The sequence below is a fragment of the Doryrhamphus excisus genome, linkage group LG6 (assembly GCF_037039965.1).
Source record: "Doryrhamphus excisus strain RoL-2023G ecotype Guam linkage group LG6, RoL_Dexc_Guam_v1.1, whole genome shotgun sequence".
Lineage (NCBI taxonomy): Eukaryota > Metazoa > Chordata > Actinopteri > Syngnathiformes > Syngnathidae > Doryrhamphus > Doryrhamphus excisus.
The window spans coordinates 14,651,975-14,669,232 of NC_136362.1; the positions used below are offsets into that span (position 1 = coordinate 14,651,975).

Consider the following 17,258-nt stretch of genomic DNA (forward strand, 5'->3'; position numbering starts at 1 on the left):
CCAAATTGTCCATAGGTATGAATGTGAGTGTGAATGGTTGTTTGTCTATAAGTGCCCTGTGATTGGCTGGCGACCAGTCCCGGGTGTACCCCGCCTCTCGCCCAAAGACAGTTGGGATAGGCTCCAGCACCCCCGCGACCCTCGTGAGGAAAAAGCAGTAGAAAATGAATGAATTCACCTGTCATATTTTGTCTCTTGATGGAGTTGGAATCTGACGTTATTATGCACTTAAATGTTAGGGCGGTATTAGCAATAATGTGAAAAAGTTCCCCTGTATTCATGTATGTTCTCTACACGAAGAAACCAAAACACGTGAGTGTTTATTATTATTTGAAGAAATTTGAAATTTGTGAAGAAGCATGTGCAGGCAGGATGGAACGGGTGGAGAAAAATGTCAGGTGTGATGTGTGATAGAAGAGTTTCAGCTAAAATGAAAGGAAAGGTATACAAAACTGTGGTGAGACCAGCCATGTTGTTTGGTCTAGAGACAGTGCCACTGAGGAAAAGACAGGAAGCAGAACTGGAGGTAGCAGAGATGATGATGCTGAGGTTCTCATTGGGAGTGACCAGGATGGATAGGATCAGGAAGGAATACATCAGTGGGACATTACATGTTAGAGGCCTTGGAGATAAAGTCAGAGAGGCCAGACTGAGATGGATGGGACATGTCCAGAGGAGAGATAGTGAATATATTGGTAGAAGGATGCTGCCAGGTAGGAGACATAGAGGAAGACCAAAGAGGAGGTTTATGGATGTAGTGAAGGAGGACATGAGGGTAGTTGATGTGAAAGATGTAGAAGACAGGGTTGGATGGAGGAAATTGATTTGCTGCGGCGACCCCTGAAGGGAAAAGCCCAAAAAGAAAAAATAAGTTCATTATTATTTGTCTTAGCAAACTGAACAATTTATTCAATGTAATGACTTTGAATGACCCTGACCACATGAGTTTCAAGTAGCTCACATCCACGTTCTCTGTGACTACAAGCAAGCTATAATTGACCACACAGTTAATTAAAAGGTCACCTGTGTTCGTCTTAACCACCACAGTTATTCCCCAAGCAGACGACGATGATGATGAACTCTCCGCTTGCGCACACGCTAAATAAAGACTTCAAATCCACTCACACATCCCCCGAAGTAAGTTGTGGGACGTCGCTGTGAATCTTTCTTAATCAGAATACTTGGATGAGGTTTTGTCTTCATTCGAGGAAAGAGAATATGCAAAATACACATCAGCTTGGTCCATTTTCTGTACCGCTTATCCTCACAGTCGTGGGCATGCTGGAGCCTATCCCAGCTGTCTGTTTGAGAGCACTGCTCATAGATTGATCAACTAACCTTTATACCTTACAAAAGGTGGGGTAAAGTTACTTCTCTTCTCGTTTTACTATTGGCCGCACTGATCAGACAAGTGTGACATCACAATGGGACTTGAGGAAAAAAGTTAAATCTGCCTTTAAATACGCAACATTGACACAAACCAACAGAGCCCATTCTTGTTGGGACATTCAAGAAACAGTCGCCTGGTTCTCTCTGCAGTTGAGTAAATTAACACCATTCATTCATTCATTTTCTACCGCTTTTCCTCACGAGGGTCGCGGGGGTGCTGGAGCCTATCCCAGCTGTCTTCAGGCGAGAGGTGGTGTACACCCTGGACTGGTTGCCAGGGCACATATAGACAAACAACCATTCACACTCACATTCATACCTATGGACAATTTGGAGTCGCCAATTAACCTAGCATGTTTTTGGAATGTGGCACGGGGAGAACATGCAAACTCCACACAGAGATGGCCGAGGGTGGAATTGAACCCTGGTCTCCTAGCTGTGAGGTCTGCGCGCTAACCACTCGACCGCCGTGCCGCCCTAAATTAACACCATAACTTGAGGAAACATGGTAACTTTTTTTGTTCATAAAAGGCCTGATAAGACAGTTTAATCATCAAGAATCAGTTTATTTCCATATTCTAAAATGCAAAGAACATAACAGGATTTGAGAATAAATCCAAACGGTTGAGTGCACAAAAATGTTTCACTGCAAGCGATTATGTACAAGAATGAAGTCAACAAACCTTTACAGGATTCAACATTTAGAGTAAACTTTTGCCTTTTTTTTTTTAAACTCAGTAGCGTAGACTGGACTGAACTCAGTTGTACTGAAAGAAAGCGATTTTTGTTTAGTTAAAATGATTCACAATGATTCATTTACAATAGTGTGAACTCTGAGGTTCACTTTAAGTGCATTAAGGTCTGCTTTATGCTCAGATTTGGAAGTTTAGTATCTCATAATACTCCTGGAGGTGGCGCTTTTTAAGTTGCACAAGAGAGAAAAAAAACAATATAGCCACTCTTCGCTTGACCTAAAAATACTTCCCATATATTGGTGAGCAATTTGATTGTACCATCAATGTGTCATTAGTTCCAACATTAATTAATGCAGTGGTACCTCGGTTTTTGTTATGAATTTGTTCCAAAAAGTCAGATGAAAACCGAAGCAGTTTTTCCAATAGGAAATAATGTAAATCCAATTAATCCACTCCAGACAGCCGGAAATATGAGACAAAATATTTTAGAGAATAATTACATCTTTACATGCAGAAAACAATGTGAAATCATTGTAAATGATGAATGAAATAGACAAAACTTTTACTTATACTGAAGACATCTTCATACATTGAGAAGAGTTCTTTCTTAAAGTCAGTCGTGTTTCTCACCCTGTTCATTAAATTGCTGGCACTTGCTGCCAACTTTTTTTTGTCCCCATGGCGGGTTATTCAACAGTTGCATACCAAAAAACGATTCAGAAACGTGTATGATGTACATTTCGGTGAACAAATCATAACAAATCATATGTATACCGGGGTGTTAGAAAACCAAAGTTTGACTGTATTAGGATTTGGTTTGTTGATTATGTTTTGTACAGTGTATTTTAAATCACAGTAAAACAGATTTCTGGATCACTTTGGATGCATGAATGTGGGATTTTTCCCAACCAAAAAAAAAATAAACATGCAAAAATATCATCAAACCAGGTGACCAGGTGTTTAGATTAAGTGCACAACACACCAAAACATAGTGTGAGCAATGATGACTATTTATATAGTATCACAATTAAAGTAACTCACCCAGTCCTGCTTTAGCTCCAAGATCCAGTGGGAATCAGTCTGTCATTGGGTTTATGTGGCTACAGGGTACGACAGAGATGAAAGCTAACATTGAGTTGGACACTATACGTGCTATAGAAGAGAAGCCAAAAACACCACTAACAGTGTAAATAAATCATACCTAATATAAACCATTTCTCAGAGCACAGAGACGTTTACATACATGACTTACACCGCTTTTTTCCCCCACTTCTCTTCTGACTTTCAGAGGCGGAACCAAAGTGCTCAGGTCGAACTTGTAAAAAAATAATTTATACACACACACTCCATGACCGAACGGGGGTTAGTTGTAAAATTGCCGCCTTCTTATTGGTGCTATTCTCCCCAATTCATGTGGTACTCAGTGCCTTCGTCGCCTCTCGGCTGGATTAGTTGTCATTTGTTAAAAGGAAGGCAGGCAGGCAGGATGACGGTGGAACAAGCCGGGCCCGCTAGAGGTTCTGCCACCTCTCCTTCCAACTCTGTCCATGTTGCTTTCTCTGGGCTGTAGCAGATTGTAGATGACTTATAAGCCCCCTGGGGGAAAAGAAAATACTGTCATTCCTTCCCTTCCTGTTGGTGCTGCTTGAGTTTCTTGCGGTCAGATTTAATATGTTAGACAATACCATGCTCCAGCTGTAGCCCCCCACCAGGAAGATGCTGTCATCCAGGACAGCGCAGCCTGGACCGCTGCGACCCTCCAGAATGGGCGTCTGGAGGATGTTCCATTGATCTGCTTTTGGGTCGTAACACTCCACTAACATTACATCTAAATGAGAGAAACCTGTGAGCGGGAAAGACAAGTATGCAGTCATCCATTTTCTTAGAGTATTACAAACAACTAATAAGATTTTTAACATGTTATTGTAAGACAGAGGTCTCAAACACGCGGGCCAAATGTGGCCCGCAGGACACTAGTTTGAGGCCCCTGCCTTGATATGAAAGTTTAATGTTAGTGCGGCCTGCGCAAGTTTGATATGGATGCTGTATGGTGTCACGTACCCAGAAAAAATTATTACATTTGATTAATGTTCATGTTAAAGGTTAAATAACTGTTAATAGTTATCCTCCCTATCTGTGTGGAAGTGGTAAGTTTTTGGCTATTTAAGTTTAAAGGAAATAACTTGAAGGCTACCGTTTAGGTTGCTAGCTCTCTATTTTGCGAGTTAGCATGTGTCTCAAGACCCTGCAATATTTTGTAAATAAAAAGAGCATAAATGTGACTATAGTAGTGTTGTCATGTTTTGTCATGTCTACAGGGCTCTAATAATGCTTTGTTCATTTTAATCTGAAAAAAAAATTATTTGTCTACCCACCAACTATATGTGGTTTCTTAAGTTTTTATTATTTGCCGTTTTATTATTAATATTATTATATTTATTTATTACTGATTGATTGATTTCCTTATTCTTGATTTGTTTATTTATTTTTCATCTTATTTTGTGCAGAAAAATAAAAATTAAGATATTTGAGTAGTGGAATGTTTTATCAGAGCTTTTATTGTAGAGAATCGGAACCAAAGCACTGAAAAAGTTTGTATATTTTTCTGTTTTTAATAAATGCGTTTTTTTTTGGGGGAAAACCTGATGTGGCCCAGCCTTGCCCAGACCCTAGCTCCAGTGGCCCCCAGGTAAATTGAGTTTGAGACCAGTGTTGTAAGGGATGCAGGCTGGTGCAGCTGTGCATAAGTATGTTGCTAAAGCTCTGGTCTTTTCACTTGATGCCTTGCACTCTTGACTCTCTACGATCACTGGTTCGAGCCCCCGTAATGATACCCAGTACATAGTACTAGTGGACTAAATTGGTCAGGTAACACTTTTGCAATTAAATTAACAGTTTTGCAATGTTTTTTGGTTCATGCTCTGTTGGTTGTTGAAAAACCTGAAATAAATATGTTATTAAATAATTAAGTCATTAAAAATGTTTATTTGTCATAATAAAAAGACTTTGCAGACGTAGTGGTGGCAGTCCCATGCAAACCATCACCACAGCTTCAAAAAATCCTAGGAAAACCCTGAGTCGTGTAAAAAGATTACAACATCCTTATGGTGCTCGCCATGGTTTGTGGTCAAAATACTTTGAAAGACATGCTAGCATACATGGAGTAAAGATTTCCTAGTAGTGTGCTCCTATACACATACTTTGCTTGATGGTGGAAATGTTTTTCAAACAATCTTCAAGTTTGACAGAATGTGCTTATCAGTCCCCAAAAGGTATGAACCAAATTTGGTGGTATTTCACACACCGAAAAGTTACACAGGCTGTTTTGTATAGCATATCGAACTGTGTCAGAAATTCAAACGTTGGGGTCTAATAACAGCACCACCATGTGCACTTGATGCACCCAATATCGGATGGTCAAAAAACTCTATAGATGCTAAGTTACACTATAATAAAAACATTTTTTTTTCTCTCTTTGATATTTGAAGTGTGAAAATGCAGAGCAAAAAGCAACTCAAGGATTTTGCCTTTCAGAATCTTCTAAATCCAATACCAAAGACAGGCAGGTATGCAGAGAACACAAACACAAAGAAACAGCAGCGGGGTATTCTACCACTGATGAAATGAGAAGTGAAAGTAAAGTGAACAAGGTCACGAGGACAAATAAAACAAACAAACAAGACTATCAATCTTGATTGTTTTCTGTTCGTTTCCAGACACGTTCCAATGCGTACCTTTCAAATGGTTTCCTCCAATCGCGTAGAGGCGGTCGTTCATTCCGGCCAGCGTGTGAATGGCACGCTTTGTGTTCATGTCCTGCTTGCGAGCCCACACGTCCATTACGGGGTCATAGCAGTAGAGCCAGGACACGTACTCGCCATTGTGGACCCCGCCTACAGTAGGTAAAAAGCTCTATCAGCCAAACATGCTGTATTATTACTGCATTTAGTCTGTATTTCACTCCAATTCATTCTACTTGGTCACAACATTAAGTCCAGTTTGTATGAGTGTGTATAGGATTAAGTTGAAGGCTAACTCCAACGTGGGGCGGGACTTCAACAAACCTGATATGTAGATCTTGCCGTTATGCACTGCTCCAGCATGGGCGGCCAGAGGCTGCGGTAGAGACGACACATAGTTCCACTCGTTGGTCTCCAGGTTGTACGACTCCACGCTGGAGAGGTAGCCCGTCTCGTTCCGACCACCGATCACATAGAGGTGCTTTTCCAGGCGGCAGGCGAAAAAGCTAGCTCTCCTGAGGAGGAGGAGGAAAGTGTCATGTGGAAGATTGTATAGTAAAGTTGATGCAGTTTCATTAAAAGAATGGCCTCACCTTTCCTGCATAGGGGGAAGTTGTATCCAACTGTTGAATCTGGGATCATAGCGACTTACAAAATTAGTGCTGTGTTTTCCTAAAAGTACAAGGAGAAAATGTCATATGTAAAAAATGTACATAGGGAAATGTAACCCAAGTGAAAATGGTAATATAATTTTTTTACATATACTTGTATACTATATATTTTTTATTTAATAATACCCTTTCATATAATTATAAATGCATATATATATATATATATATAAAGTATAAATAAAATGTTTCATTTACCATATACCAGGGGGCAGCAACCTGCGGCTCCAGAGCCGCATGTGGCTCTTCAGCCTCTTTGTTGTGGCTCCCTTTGCAATGTTTGAATATTTTTTAACACCCGAGTGGGGAAAATGCATGTGTTTGTAATGAGTTTAAAAAAATCCAACTTTGTGTGAGACCATGAATGCATCCTGACTGAGTTCTGACAGCAGACAGGATGCTATTCAGTTCTCTCTCACACAAGTAAACATGAAGGAAAATAAGTAATACTTTACCATGGGCTGCACGGCGTACGAGTGGTTAGCACGCAGGCCTCACAACTAGAAGACCCGAGTTCAATTCCACCCTGAGTTTGCATGTTCTCCCCGTGCATGTGTGGGTTTTTTTCCGGGTACTCCGGTTTCCTCCCATATTCCAAAAACATGCTAGGTTAATTAGCGACTCCAAATTGTCCATAGGTATGAATGTGAGTGTGAATGGTTGTTTGTCTATATGTGCCCTGTGATTGGCTGGGCACCACTGAATGGTTAAGTAATACTTTCCCAGAACTACTTGATAATTCCAAAAAATATATTAGAGATCATTTTAAAAAAAAACTGGTGCATGGGAACTTGTTTGCGCCAGAGTAAACAAATCAGGTAAGTTTACTGTACTTTACACATATATTTATGTAAGTTTATCTCCAATACTAGCAAGAGTACTCCAACTCGTCTTTTGTTATCTGAACTACTTTGATACTCCCTAATTGTTTTAAACATATGTTTTGCGGCTCCAGGTTAGTTTTCTTTAGTGTGCAAGGGGGTAAAATGGCTCTTTTCATAGTAAAGGTTGCCGACCCCTGCCATATACCAACACTCAGCATCAGGTGATTTGAATCATGTGATTCTGTGCACCCAATTAGGGGTTCACCCCTTGATCACATGACGCCCAATAACTAATAAATAGCTAACAGGAAGCCACTCACCAAACACATATGGGGAAACACTTGCTACACAGGTAGGCTGGCAAATTTATTTCAGAGCAATATTATGTTTTAACACTGCTGCATTTAAATACGTTGTAGGCACCCACTATCACTGCCGCAACTGGGAGCACTACCTAGGAGCATTTCATGGACTATATATTGAACAGAACTGGTAAGTGTTGATAAAATTGGCTTCACTTATAGCTTAGCCACCCAGCCTCATTATATGGGCTGGTTAGCATGAACAGCAAATGCCAGATTCTAATAGTGTAAATGGAATAAACATCCACTTTCATGTTGATGGTAGAATTGTTGCATTTCACATTATATTGCAAACACAGAATCAGCTTTATGCTGTCTTGGTTTCCTACTTGTTTGTACAAAAAGGCCCCTCAAACAACTTGACACATCAAAAGATTTCACTGTCACTTTTCAGCGCCAAATAATGACAAGTGTGACTGAGGGTGTTGCGTGTCCACTCAGTGCTCATCTGGCTTAACAAGACTAAAAGTGCAGCAGTACAAAATCAATTGGAGTATGAAATGCCAATGAGGTGCGTGGCTTTACCATTGGGGTTCCATTGATCCTCTCCTCCTAGGAGCAACAGAAAGTTTTCCACCTCCACAACGCAGTGATGGGCACTGTTGTAAGGCATTACTGAGTGAGACACAAAGAAAATACATTAGTCCATAATAGGAATTGTACAGTAAAGGTGGGAGCTGAACATCCATGAAGAACCCTTCAGAAACACAGAATATTCCTGGAATAGTAGAAGAGGAAAAAGTAGTCTGGGGTATCCTTGTTATCATTAAAAAACACACTTCTTGGTGGGGGTCACCTGCTTTTGCACCCCCCTTCCTGTCCTCCATCATTTTCGGTTGCAGTGACCCCCATTGAGATGTGGAGAAATGGTCTTGGGTGACAGTCGTAATGAACATGATCGTGTTCACTCAATAAATCTTGGGCGTGGGCGGCGGGGTGGGGGGGGGGGTCTTGTGGAGCACAAATCAGTGAAATGTTAAGGCCCACCTGTCTGTCTCCATCAGTCATTTCCACTGTCGCCTTCCCACTGCCTGATGGATCACAGTTTCTGCAGAATTAGACAGCCTTGAATCTCATTTCTTTCCAATTGGCCTCTCGCTGCAATCTCACTCCGCCCGTCTTGACATGTGCCGCTCCTTGTCGGAGTGGGGTGGAGTGGAGGGGGGGGGGCTCAGATAGGAGCTAATACCACATACACTAAACACAGCTTTATCTTGAACGAGGGGATTAGGTTGCCTGCCTCCAGTGCACCTCAAAGACAAGTGCCATATGACTGCCAAACTCCCTTACATGCTATTTACATTATCGTTCAGTCAGCAGTATATAGGCCACGGATGGGCGGCTTTTTATTTGATGTCTAGTGACTTGAAATCATCTTGTACTTGTAGGAGAAAAAAAAAAGAGCTTGTGGCTCTGCAGAGAGGCGAGGCTACAGTAAAGTTGGGGAAGCAATACGGGAGAAGGATGTGGGTTGTTTGTCCTGTCTCTACAGGTGTCTCGGACACGGGCGTGCAGCAGAGACGTCTTAGATCTGATTAGTGAACGACATAAAACATGCCATTTACTTTTACCTTTCCCTGTGTTGGTGCTTATTGGGAGAATTTAATCTAGCAACCGGTGCCCTTTTGCTTTTAGATCCTCAGTGATGGGCAGCGTCCTCTTTGACACGGACACCGTGGTTGCTGTTTACACTGAGCTCAAGGGCTCACTAGAGGGAGTCAGAAACCTCTGCATAGAGGCAAAAGGGACGCTTGAATGACGACATGGCTAATGCACCAAGGCTGCTCCAGCTCTGCCTCGTGTCTTTTTCCACCATCATAGCAGCTTCCACACTAGGGTGGAGTCTCTTTTTATTTTTCAAGCAGCCATATTGTACAGTGTGATTGTTAGATGTTATTGTCTTTGTCTGGCGTTCATGCACGTTGCTGTGGGTACACTCGGTGTCAAACTTCACACCGGGACTGTGGCTCCATGTGAAACAACAAGGGGGAAGATCAGAATCTTCCCAAATTATCTTGATGAATGTCTTAATCAAAGGCTGTCCCTCTAAGGTTTCGCCTCATTGCAAAGTTATGATTGAATGTTAATAATCTCCTCTTTCACATCCATTGTGTGGAGTCTACATCAGATGCTCACTGATGTGCTCAGGGGATGATTGTGCAATTTTGTCCTTCCACAAGGCCACGGACCATTTAAGTGTTAACTTTTTAAGTTGGTGATGGAAGTGATGGAAATCCCCACTGACCTTTTTGCTAGTTGCCGTTAATACCCATGAGGGCAAGGGTAATGAGCAAATGACAGTGCGGACACCAGCGTGCTTCAGCCTGATGTGTGTGTGTGTGTGTGTGTGTGTGCATGTCTGTAGAGAGCACCCTGATGAATTCTGGTAAAATACGCGCCTGTCGACTAACAAGACATCTTTGGGGGACAAACAATAAACTTGAAAAGACTACAACCGAAAAACCACTCACAAGATTTCACAAGAAAGCCGGCCTGGAAATGATAGCTAATGCTGAGAAATGTCTCCAACTACCACAAGTAAGAACTCAATAGAATTGAATAGAAAAATATGGTTTGCCATTATGTCAAGTATGACCTTTGGAATATGAGAACAATCTAGAGGTGAGTTTAAAAGGTCAAGGATGGCAAGTGAGGGGGAGGAAAGAAATGTGAACTAACAAAAGCATAGTTTTTTTCCTGGAAATACAAAGAATTATGAATATGAATGTCCTTAAAGCAACTGTACTGTATAATTGGTCGGTGGTCATTGGTAGATGGGCTTGGAATAAAGAAAATAGAGTCTCTGCTGTCATCATGGTGACCATGGAAAGATCTACTTTCTAATCCTTTATGTTACAATATTGGGGAACCAGCCTGGACATCTTTTGAACCGTGTTAGTGTCTATGAATGGGATTTCGATTACCTTTCCTTGATCTATTTACAGATTCAATAATTGATTGTCATTTTCAAACTGTATCTCACCCAACTGCAAGGCATACACATCACATTGAAAGAGCAGTAGAAGAAGATGATGCGCAATTAAAAAATAAAATCAGCTCTAAAAGTATGCAGCATGTTCCTCCCACATTCCAAAAACATGCTAGGTTAATTGGCGACTCCAAATTGTCCATAGGTATGAATGTGAGTGTGAATGGTTGTTTGTCTAGTATATGTGACCTGTGATTGGCTGGCCAACAGTCCAGGGTGTACCCCAGACAGCGGGATAGGTTCTAGCATACCTGTAACCCTTGTGAGGATAAGTGGCATAGAAAATGCATAGATGGATGGATGGATATATTAGGGCTATCAATCCATATATATGTTTTCAATCACATTTGTCCATAGTCAACTTGTCAATTAATCACATTTAAACGCAGCTAAAAATACATTTCTCTAATAAGTACAGGAAATCGATTTGATGTGCAACTACAACAATAACTACATGAAATGTCATGTAAAGTGATATAAAATTTGAAAATATGGGCTAATATTTAAAACCAATAATATATTTTCTTTGTTATCAGCATATTAGCTCTTAACCTCGCCCACAAAGGTTCAGCAAATACAAAATGTGAGCGAGTGAGACCTCTCACACTGACGCACAACTTTTTTTTATTACAGTGTCAGCTCAAAGTAACATTTGTTATTTATGACACTGGTTTTAAATTCTCAATATTTATGAGTAGTAAATCCAATTTAGGAACATTTAGAAAGGATTATTATTAAAGATTTGCCTCATTGCACAAATGCACATTTCCTTCATGAAATATACAAGTGAAAAATACCTAAAACACATATTTGCTTTCAGCAGGGCAATTTCTCTTCATTACATTTTTTTCAGTCATTTCACAGTGATTAAAATACATATATGTTAATAATTTTATTACTGTATTGATTACTATGCTGTAACAATGGACATTAGTTATGCATTAGTTAAAAATCCCCAAGTTGTTCAATGTTGAATGCAAGCGACAATTTGTCCTACTTTGTTTGATGGTCATTGAACGCACCATCTACTGTTCTCCCACAGATGTATTACCATGCTGTATTTCTCCCCTTTTTCTTTCACCTTATATTTTCTGATACTAAGCAGTAATGCATAAAAGTAATGTCAAAAAAACACTGGTTAGTTGGGCCACACTTATGCCAAGATAGCACTGTATATGACAATAAAAACAATACCTGCACTGCTCCAGTCTCTGGCAGGCCATGTAATCCCTGATAAGTCAAACACGACAGTAGATACAAATAACTTTGGTCTTGCTACAAGAGCCATCTGCCAGGGCTTTGAAGCTTATTTCACCAATCTAAATACTCTTTTCTTTCTCCATTTCAGCTCAATATTTGTTCCCACTTGTGGTTACAGAGTTACCGTGCTTCAATCAAACTATGGTGTGGGTCGAGAGTCAAACAGGAGGCCTGCATGTTAATCGTGCCTCAAAAAAACCCCCCACCATTACGGGAAACTTCTGTGCATTATTAACACACATGTACAAAAATATTTCATTAATTAAAAAAATAAAAATAATAAAATAATTCATTAATTAATCACACAAAAAATTTTAATGAACTGGATAATTTTGCTGGTTGTTGCCATGTGTGTCTCTTTTCCTTGTCTCACGCATCCAAACAGGCAGGAAGAAAGTTCACTCTGTGCATTGTCACAGCACATTTGTTTGTGTCAATGGCATGAACTAAGTGAGCCCTTTTGTCCGTCAAAAAGTCTCTTTGTCTCACTGGGTGGAGGCGGGGCTGCTAGCATACACACAGAGTGGAAAAAATATGAAGCAAATTTTATGTATTGTTTGCCGACATTAAGCATTTTGAAGGATAGAATTGGCTGAAAAATTCAAAGATGCTGTAATTGATATGTATTATTCTACACTAGTCACCAGGTGACACACAAACACCAGATTTGATCACAAAGAACAGAACTTTGACTGCAGTTTCGAATTATCTCACAGCAGGTACAGCAATCCCTAAGAAAAATTCCCAATAAAAACATGAGTTACTATTACGGCCATTACCTACGGCAAACTAAAGCTTAACTCTGAACCCCCTACGTCACTTGTTGTTCGCTTGCCACTCAGCTCCCCAGTGATCATATTTATAGCAACACACAAATGCAAGTCTTAAATGGCTTATTTACTCTTATTATGTCTACTATGTTGGGCAATGCAAGTGTAAAGGGTGTTTTTTCATGTCCAAATGGCTCTAATATTGTTTTCTATGCTTGAACAATGAAAATATTCTTGCAGAAATTCACTTATCACTGTCGGGTCTAGAACTGCGATCGGGATATACGAGGGATTACTGTATACACTTTTTTTTAATCTATACCATCTGATCCTCACAGAGCCCGCCCTGCTGTAGTGGTTAGCGTTTTGGACTTTGGGGTGGATGCCTCGAGTTTGAATCTCCACTAGTAAGCACTATCGGTATTCGTCAGGAAGGGCATCTGGAATAGAATTTTGCCCCAATTGCTTCAAGACACAATGATCATAATGATCTATTATCTCTTTATCAGTCAATACTATTTGTTATGACTTTATTTCAGGATGTGATTTTGTACCAAAGTCGTTTCAAAGTTAAGTAGACTTTATACCCTATTGTTTTTTTAAATATATATTCCTTATGTATCCTTTAAATGTAACACTATTATAATACAGTACAAATCTTTATTGAGATTGTATTTATTCACCAAAACCGCAAGTGACTTAGCTCTTTCGCATTTATTTTCTCTCCAAAGCCAATATTAGTTCACAGCCATAAGGCCACCAACCACATTTACTCTGTGTTTTAGTAAATAATTACAGCAATCTAGCTAGTATTGATCACTGCAAGTGAATAATCAGGACGAATTTAAAAGCTGCTCAGTAAAGATATCACACGTCCCTGCGTTCAATCTCTGCCACAGTAGATCATTAGATTCAAGTGAATCCCATCATGCATCTCGGCAGCATATTTCAGCAAAAACAAGGGGAACCGGGCGTGAAGTGCCGCAGTGCCGTGAAGTCACGCTCTGATTAGAAACTTATATTAAAAAGTGATAGTGATATATTATTACCTGAAGGATTTAGGGAACTCCTTCACTCAAATTAACCCGCGTTAAAGTCATCCACAGGAACGACCATTCCCCATCATAAAAAGCCACGAAACAGGAGATGCTGTGAGTTGAGGGGGGAAAAAAATCAAAAGGATTTTGAAACTCACTTGTGAGGATCTTCCATGTCTTTTTTTCGTCATCATAGTACTGGACCAAATTGCTGGGGAGGCGATCAGGTCCAGGAGGCAAACCACCCACCAGTAACAGCATTCTCTTATTGGAACGGATTCTGTAAGGACAACAGTGTGTATGAGGAAAAAAGTAAAGTAAATAAATAAAATACTTACTTCATAGACCGACACCAGGAACATCTTTATCACTGTATTTTCACTTGACTTGAATACATTTATTACAATTAACAAAAGGCACACTTATCACAGTGATCTGTTATCAAATGGTTATTACACTCTTAAAGGTATCGTTCTAATTAGCAGTGAAGCGAGGATGGTCCTGCAGGGTGCCATGCCGGAGGCTAAAAAGGCAATTGACTACATAACCCTGCCTATACAATGTCCCCATCTCATTGGCTGTCATGATTCATGTGACATGCACTAGTCGTTTGTGGGAGTTTGCATATGATATATAACCTGGTGGTGGAACACTCTATTCTCCATGTAGGAGCATTGTCTGCCTGCTAATGGATTTTAACACAAATCTACCAATTAATCACAATATACAGTAATTATCTTACATTACATCCAGTTACCATTCACCTTATTTCCTTTTTCTTAGCGGTCTTTTTTTAATGAATGGCTATGTCACTCACAAAGCATCTTTTCTCTCTGCTACTGGCCCACTTGGAAGCCTTTTTGGGGTTATTCATATGCAAATGACCCCCTGGACATAGATAATGGTGATTAATTGAGAGAAGAAGAACAGTGGCATGTGAAACTAATTATGAGGATTCACGAATTCTTGTTCATTTAGGCCCATGTGTGCAAATAGATATGTTACAGTCGTGATGTGGACATCGATTTTTGCTTTTAAAATTCAAAATGATGATGGAGTAACACTGATGCTTATAAGTGGGGGGAAATGATGACATCACTGCCAAGGAATGAACTTCCTGACAATAGTTCTAGCTAGTCCTGTAGCGTGGCATGCTAGGCATGCGGTTTAGCCTCGTTGTGTGAGTAAAACATGTGCAAGAAAGTACCACCAGCTCAAATGTCTAAACTCTTTTGAATGAAAAACATGTTAACCTACATGCTTAGCAGTCAAAACATGGTCACCATAACTTGACAATAATACGCATATTTTTAAAAAGTGATCCCTCATGTTAGTTGTCTCACCTGCTTGCTGTGGTCTGCCTGCAGTGCTGCCTGAAGGGCATCAGGTGGTAGTTCATGGCATCCAGCAGCAGCTTCTGGCACACAGGGTCACTCCTCATAAAGTCGACCGACTGCACCCTCTCCACCAGCTCCGGGGCTGGGATGAGGGCGAAGCGCAGCCTCTTCATGAGATCCGGAGCATAGTGCATGCGGGTCTCTCGGTCATGCTCCAGCCAGAGCACCGACATCTGGAAGAGAGCCAGCTCCGACTCCACCGGGGGCGGCAGAGCGTCCAGCATGGCGCACATCTCCTCAAAGTTGAGCAGCAGCACGTCCTCCACCAGGTACTTGTTGGCCAGCTTCTTGGTCTCATCAAGCCCGTGGAGTGCGGCGATCTTGCAAATCTGCTTGTAGTTCTGCACTGATATCTGATCATTGAGGAACTGCACGCTGAGCTTGGTGATCTGGGGGATGTTGAGAATCTTGCTGACCGACAGCACCTCTTCCACTGTGTCCAGGGAAAGAGTCACATTGGCAGTGTAGAGGTACTCCAGCACTAGTCTTAGTCCAATGGAGGAGCAGCCTTGCAGGACCAGGTTATTGATGGGCCTGGCGCTGGGGGTCACTAGTTTGTCATCAGGAGAGGACGAGGGGGTGCCGCTGCTGCCCTGGTCTCCTTTGCCGCCCTCGTTGTTGATGGCATTATGGGAGGAGAAGAGCGATCTGAAATACTGGGAGCAGGACGCCAGCACCGCTTTGTGGCAGTGGAAGTGCTGTCCTTGGGCGGTGAGCGTCACATCACAGAAAAGCTGCTTCCTCCACAGGAGGTTGAGCCCGTGCAGCAACGTGTCACTGTGTGTTGGGTCAAAGGTTGACGTTCTATCACCCGATCTGGACATGACTTCCTGACTGTGGACGCCACCTGGGCAACAGATAAACCATGCAAGCCATTTACCTCAGAGCATCGAAGTTGCACAACACATGCCGGCTCAGTCTATGTAAAAGCAGCCTTTGGATAAGTTATCAATCCAGAATGGCAGAGCATTTACATCCCATGTGGGATTAGGTCATCTTCATCTTCCAACAAAAACACAGTAGTCCCCGTCGTACAATACTCCCATCCGTTCCTAGTAGATTTAAACAGAAGCTGTGATTTAGGGGGCGCAGGTGAGCCAAAACAAAGACGACGGAGATGCTGTGGAGCTCTAACCGGCAACGATGCTCCACTCGGCGGATACAGAATGCGAAATCCCCGCTAAGGGAGAGCGTGGAGCAGACATCCTCTCTTCCCTCTCCGCTTCTGCTGCTGCACACGCTGGCTATACGAGACGAGCACACGGCGCCGGAGAGAAAAAAAAAGGCAATTATCTCGTAGAAAACAAAGTCAAATAAGAAAAGAGGTACAACTTCACCGCGATGTCAGAGTCTTTTGTTGCGGACACGTCACGACAAAACGCCATTTGTGCGTGCGTAAACTTACGCGCGCCGCCAGTGTGACAACTAAATGATGAGAGCAGCCACAACTTACCTGACACACACTCACACGCACACACTCTAAAAAGAAAGTAATCTTCTGGGGGGGGTTCCGGTATGTGAGATTCCCTCTGCTTTTGTTCTTCGTTTTTGTTTTTTAAAAAAAAGCGATTCCCCGCAAAAAAAGTCCAAATTAGGTTGTGGTTATTTGTTGATCATTTGAATCCTCGGAATTAACCAGAAGTGTGCGACTGTGTGAGAGGGGAGCCGTGCTTTCTGCAAGAGAAGAAGAAGAAGAAGAAATATACGTGTGACAAATTATGCTACCAAGAAACAACACATCATTATCCTTGGGCCTGGGGCTCAGTGAGTCGTAACGAGAGTAATAGGAAATCCACGGTTGGGGAGAGAAACGGTCGTGCATGGCCGGTGGAGAGAGACCATGCAGGGGTATGGATGCTGGAGAGACTCGCAAAATTATGGCTCAAGGCTATTGTAAAAACTGTCGAGCGTAAATGACTGCGATTTCAAACATCTATGGAAGAAAGGAAAGAGGGAAAAGGGGGAGAAAAAAGGCGAGTCTCATGGTTTTTTTTTTCACCCCTCGCTGTTATGGAGAGAAACCGTCAAGTTTTAGTGCGCATTGCTAATTAGTCAATTTCTCTCTGCCTTCACAGCCCGGCGACTTTGCTGCTGAGCTGAAACTGCTAATTTCTGGGACCAGCCTTT

General features: G+C 41.5%; 1 protein-coding gene across 2 annotated transcripts; it reads right to left on the bottom strand.

The window, feature by feature from the left end:
• Positions 1-1,958: 1,958 nt before the first annotated feature.
• Positions 1,959-17,056, bottom strand: klhl14 (kelch-like family member 14). 2 transcript variants are annotated; one of them, XM_058067159.2, is made up of 9 exons: positions 16,585-17,056; positions 15,078-15,978; positions 13,893-14,014; positions 8,204-8,293; positions 6,418-6,496; positions 6,149-6,339; positions 5,819-5,977; positions 3,770-3,927; positions 1,959-3,680 (listed from the first exon to the last, which is right to left on the bottom strand). In XM_058067159.2, the coding sequence occupies exons 2-9, from the start codon at positions 15,953-15,955 to the stop codon at positions 3,540-3,542; spliced, it is 1,818 nt and encodes a 605-aa protein (XP_057923142.1). In that variant the 5' UTR covers positions 15,956-15,978; positions 16,585-17,056; the 3' UTR covers positions 1,959-3,539. The 2 variants fall into 2 exon arrangements, with proteins under 2 accessions (XP_057923142.1, XP_057923141.1); XM_058067158.2 differs by lacking the exon at positions 16,585-17,056 and adding an exon at positions 16,106-16,495.
• Between the last annotated feature and the right edge of the window lie 202 nt (positions 17,057-17,258).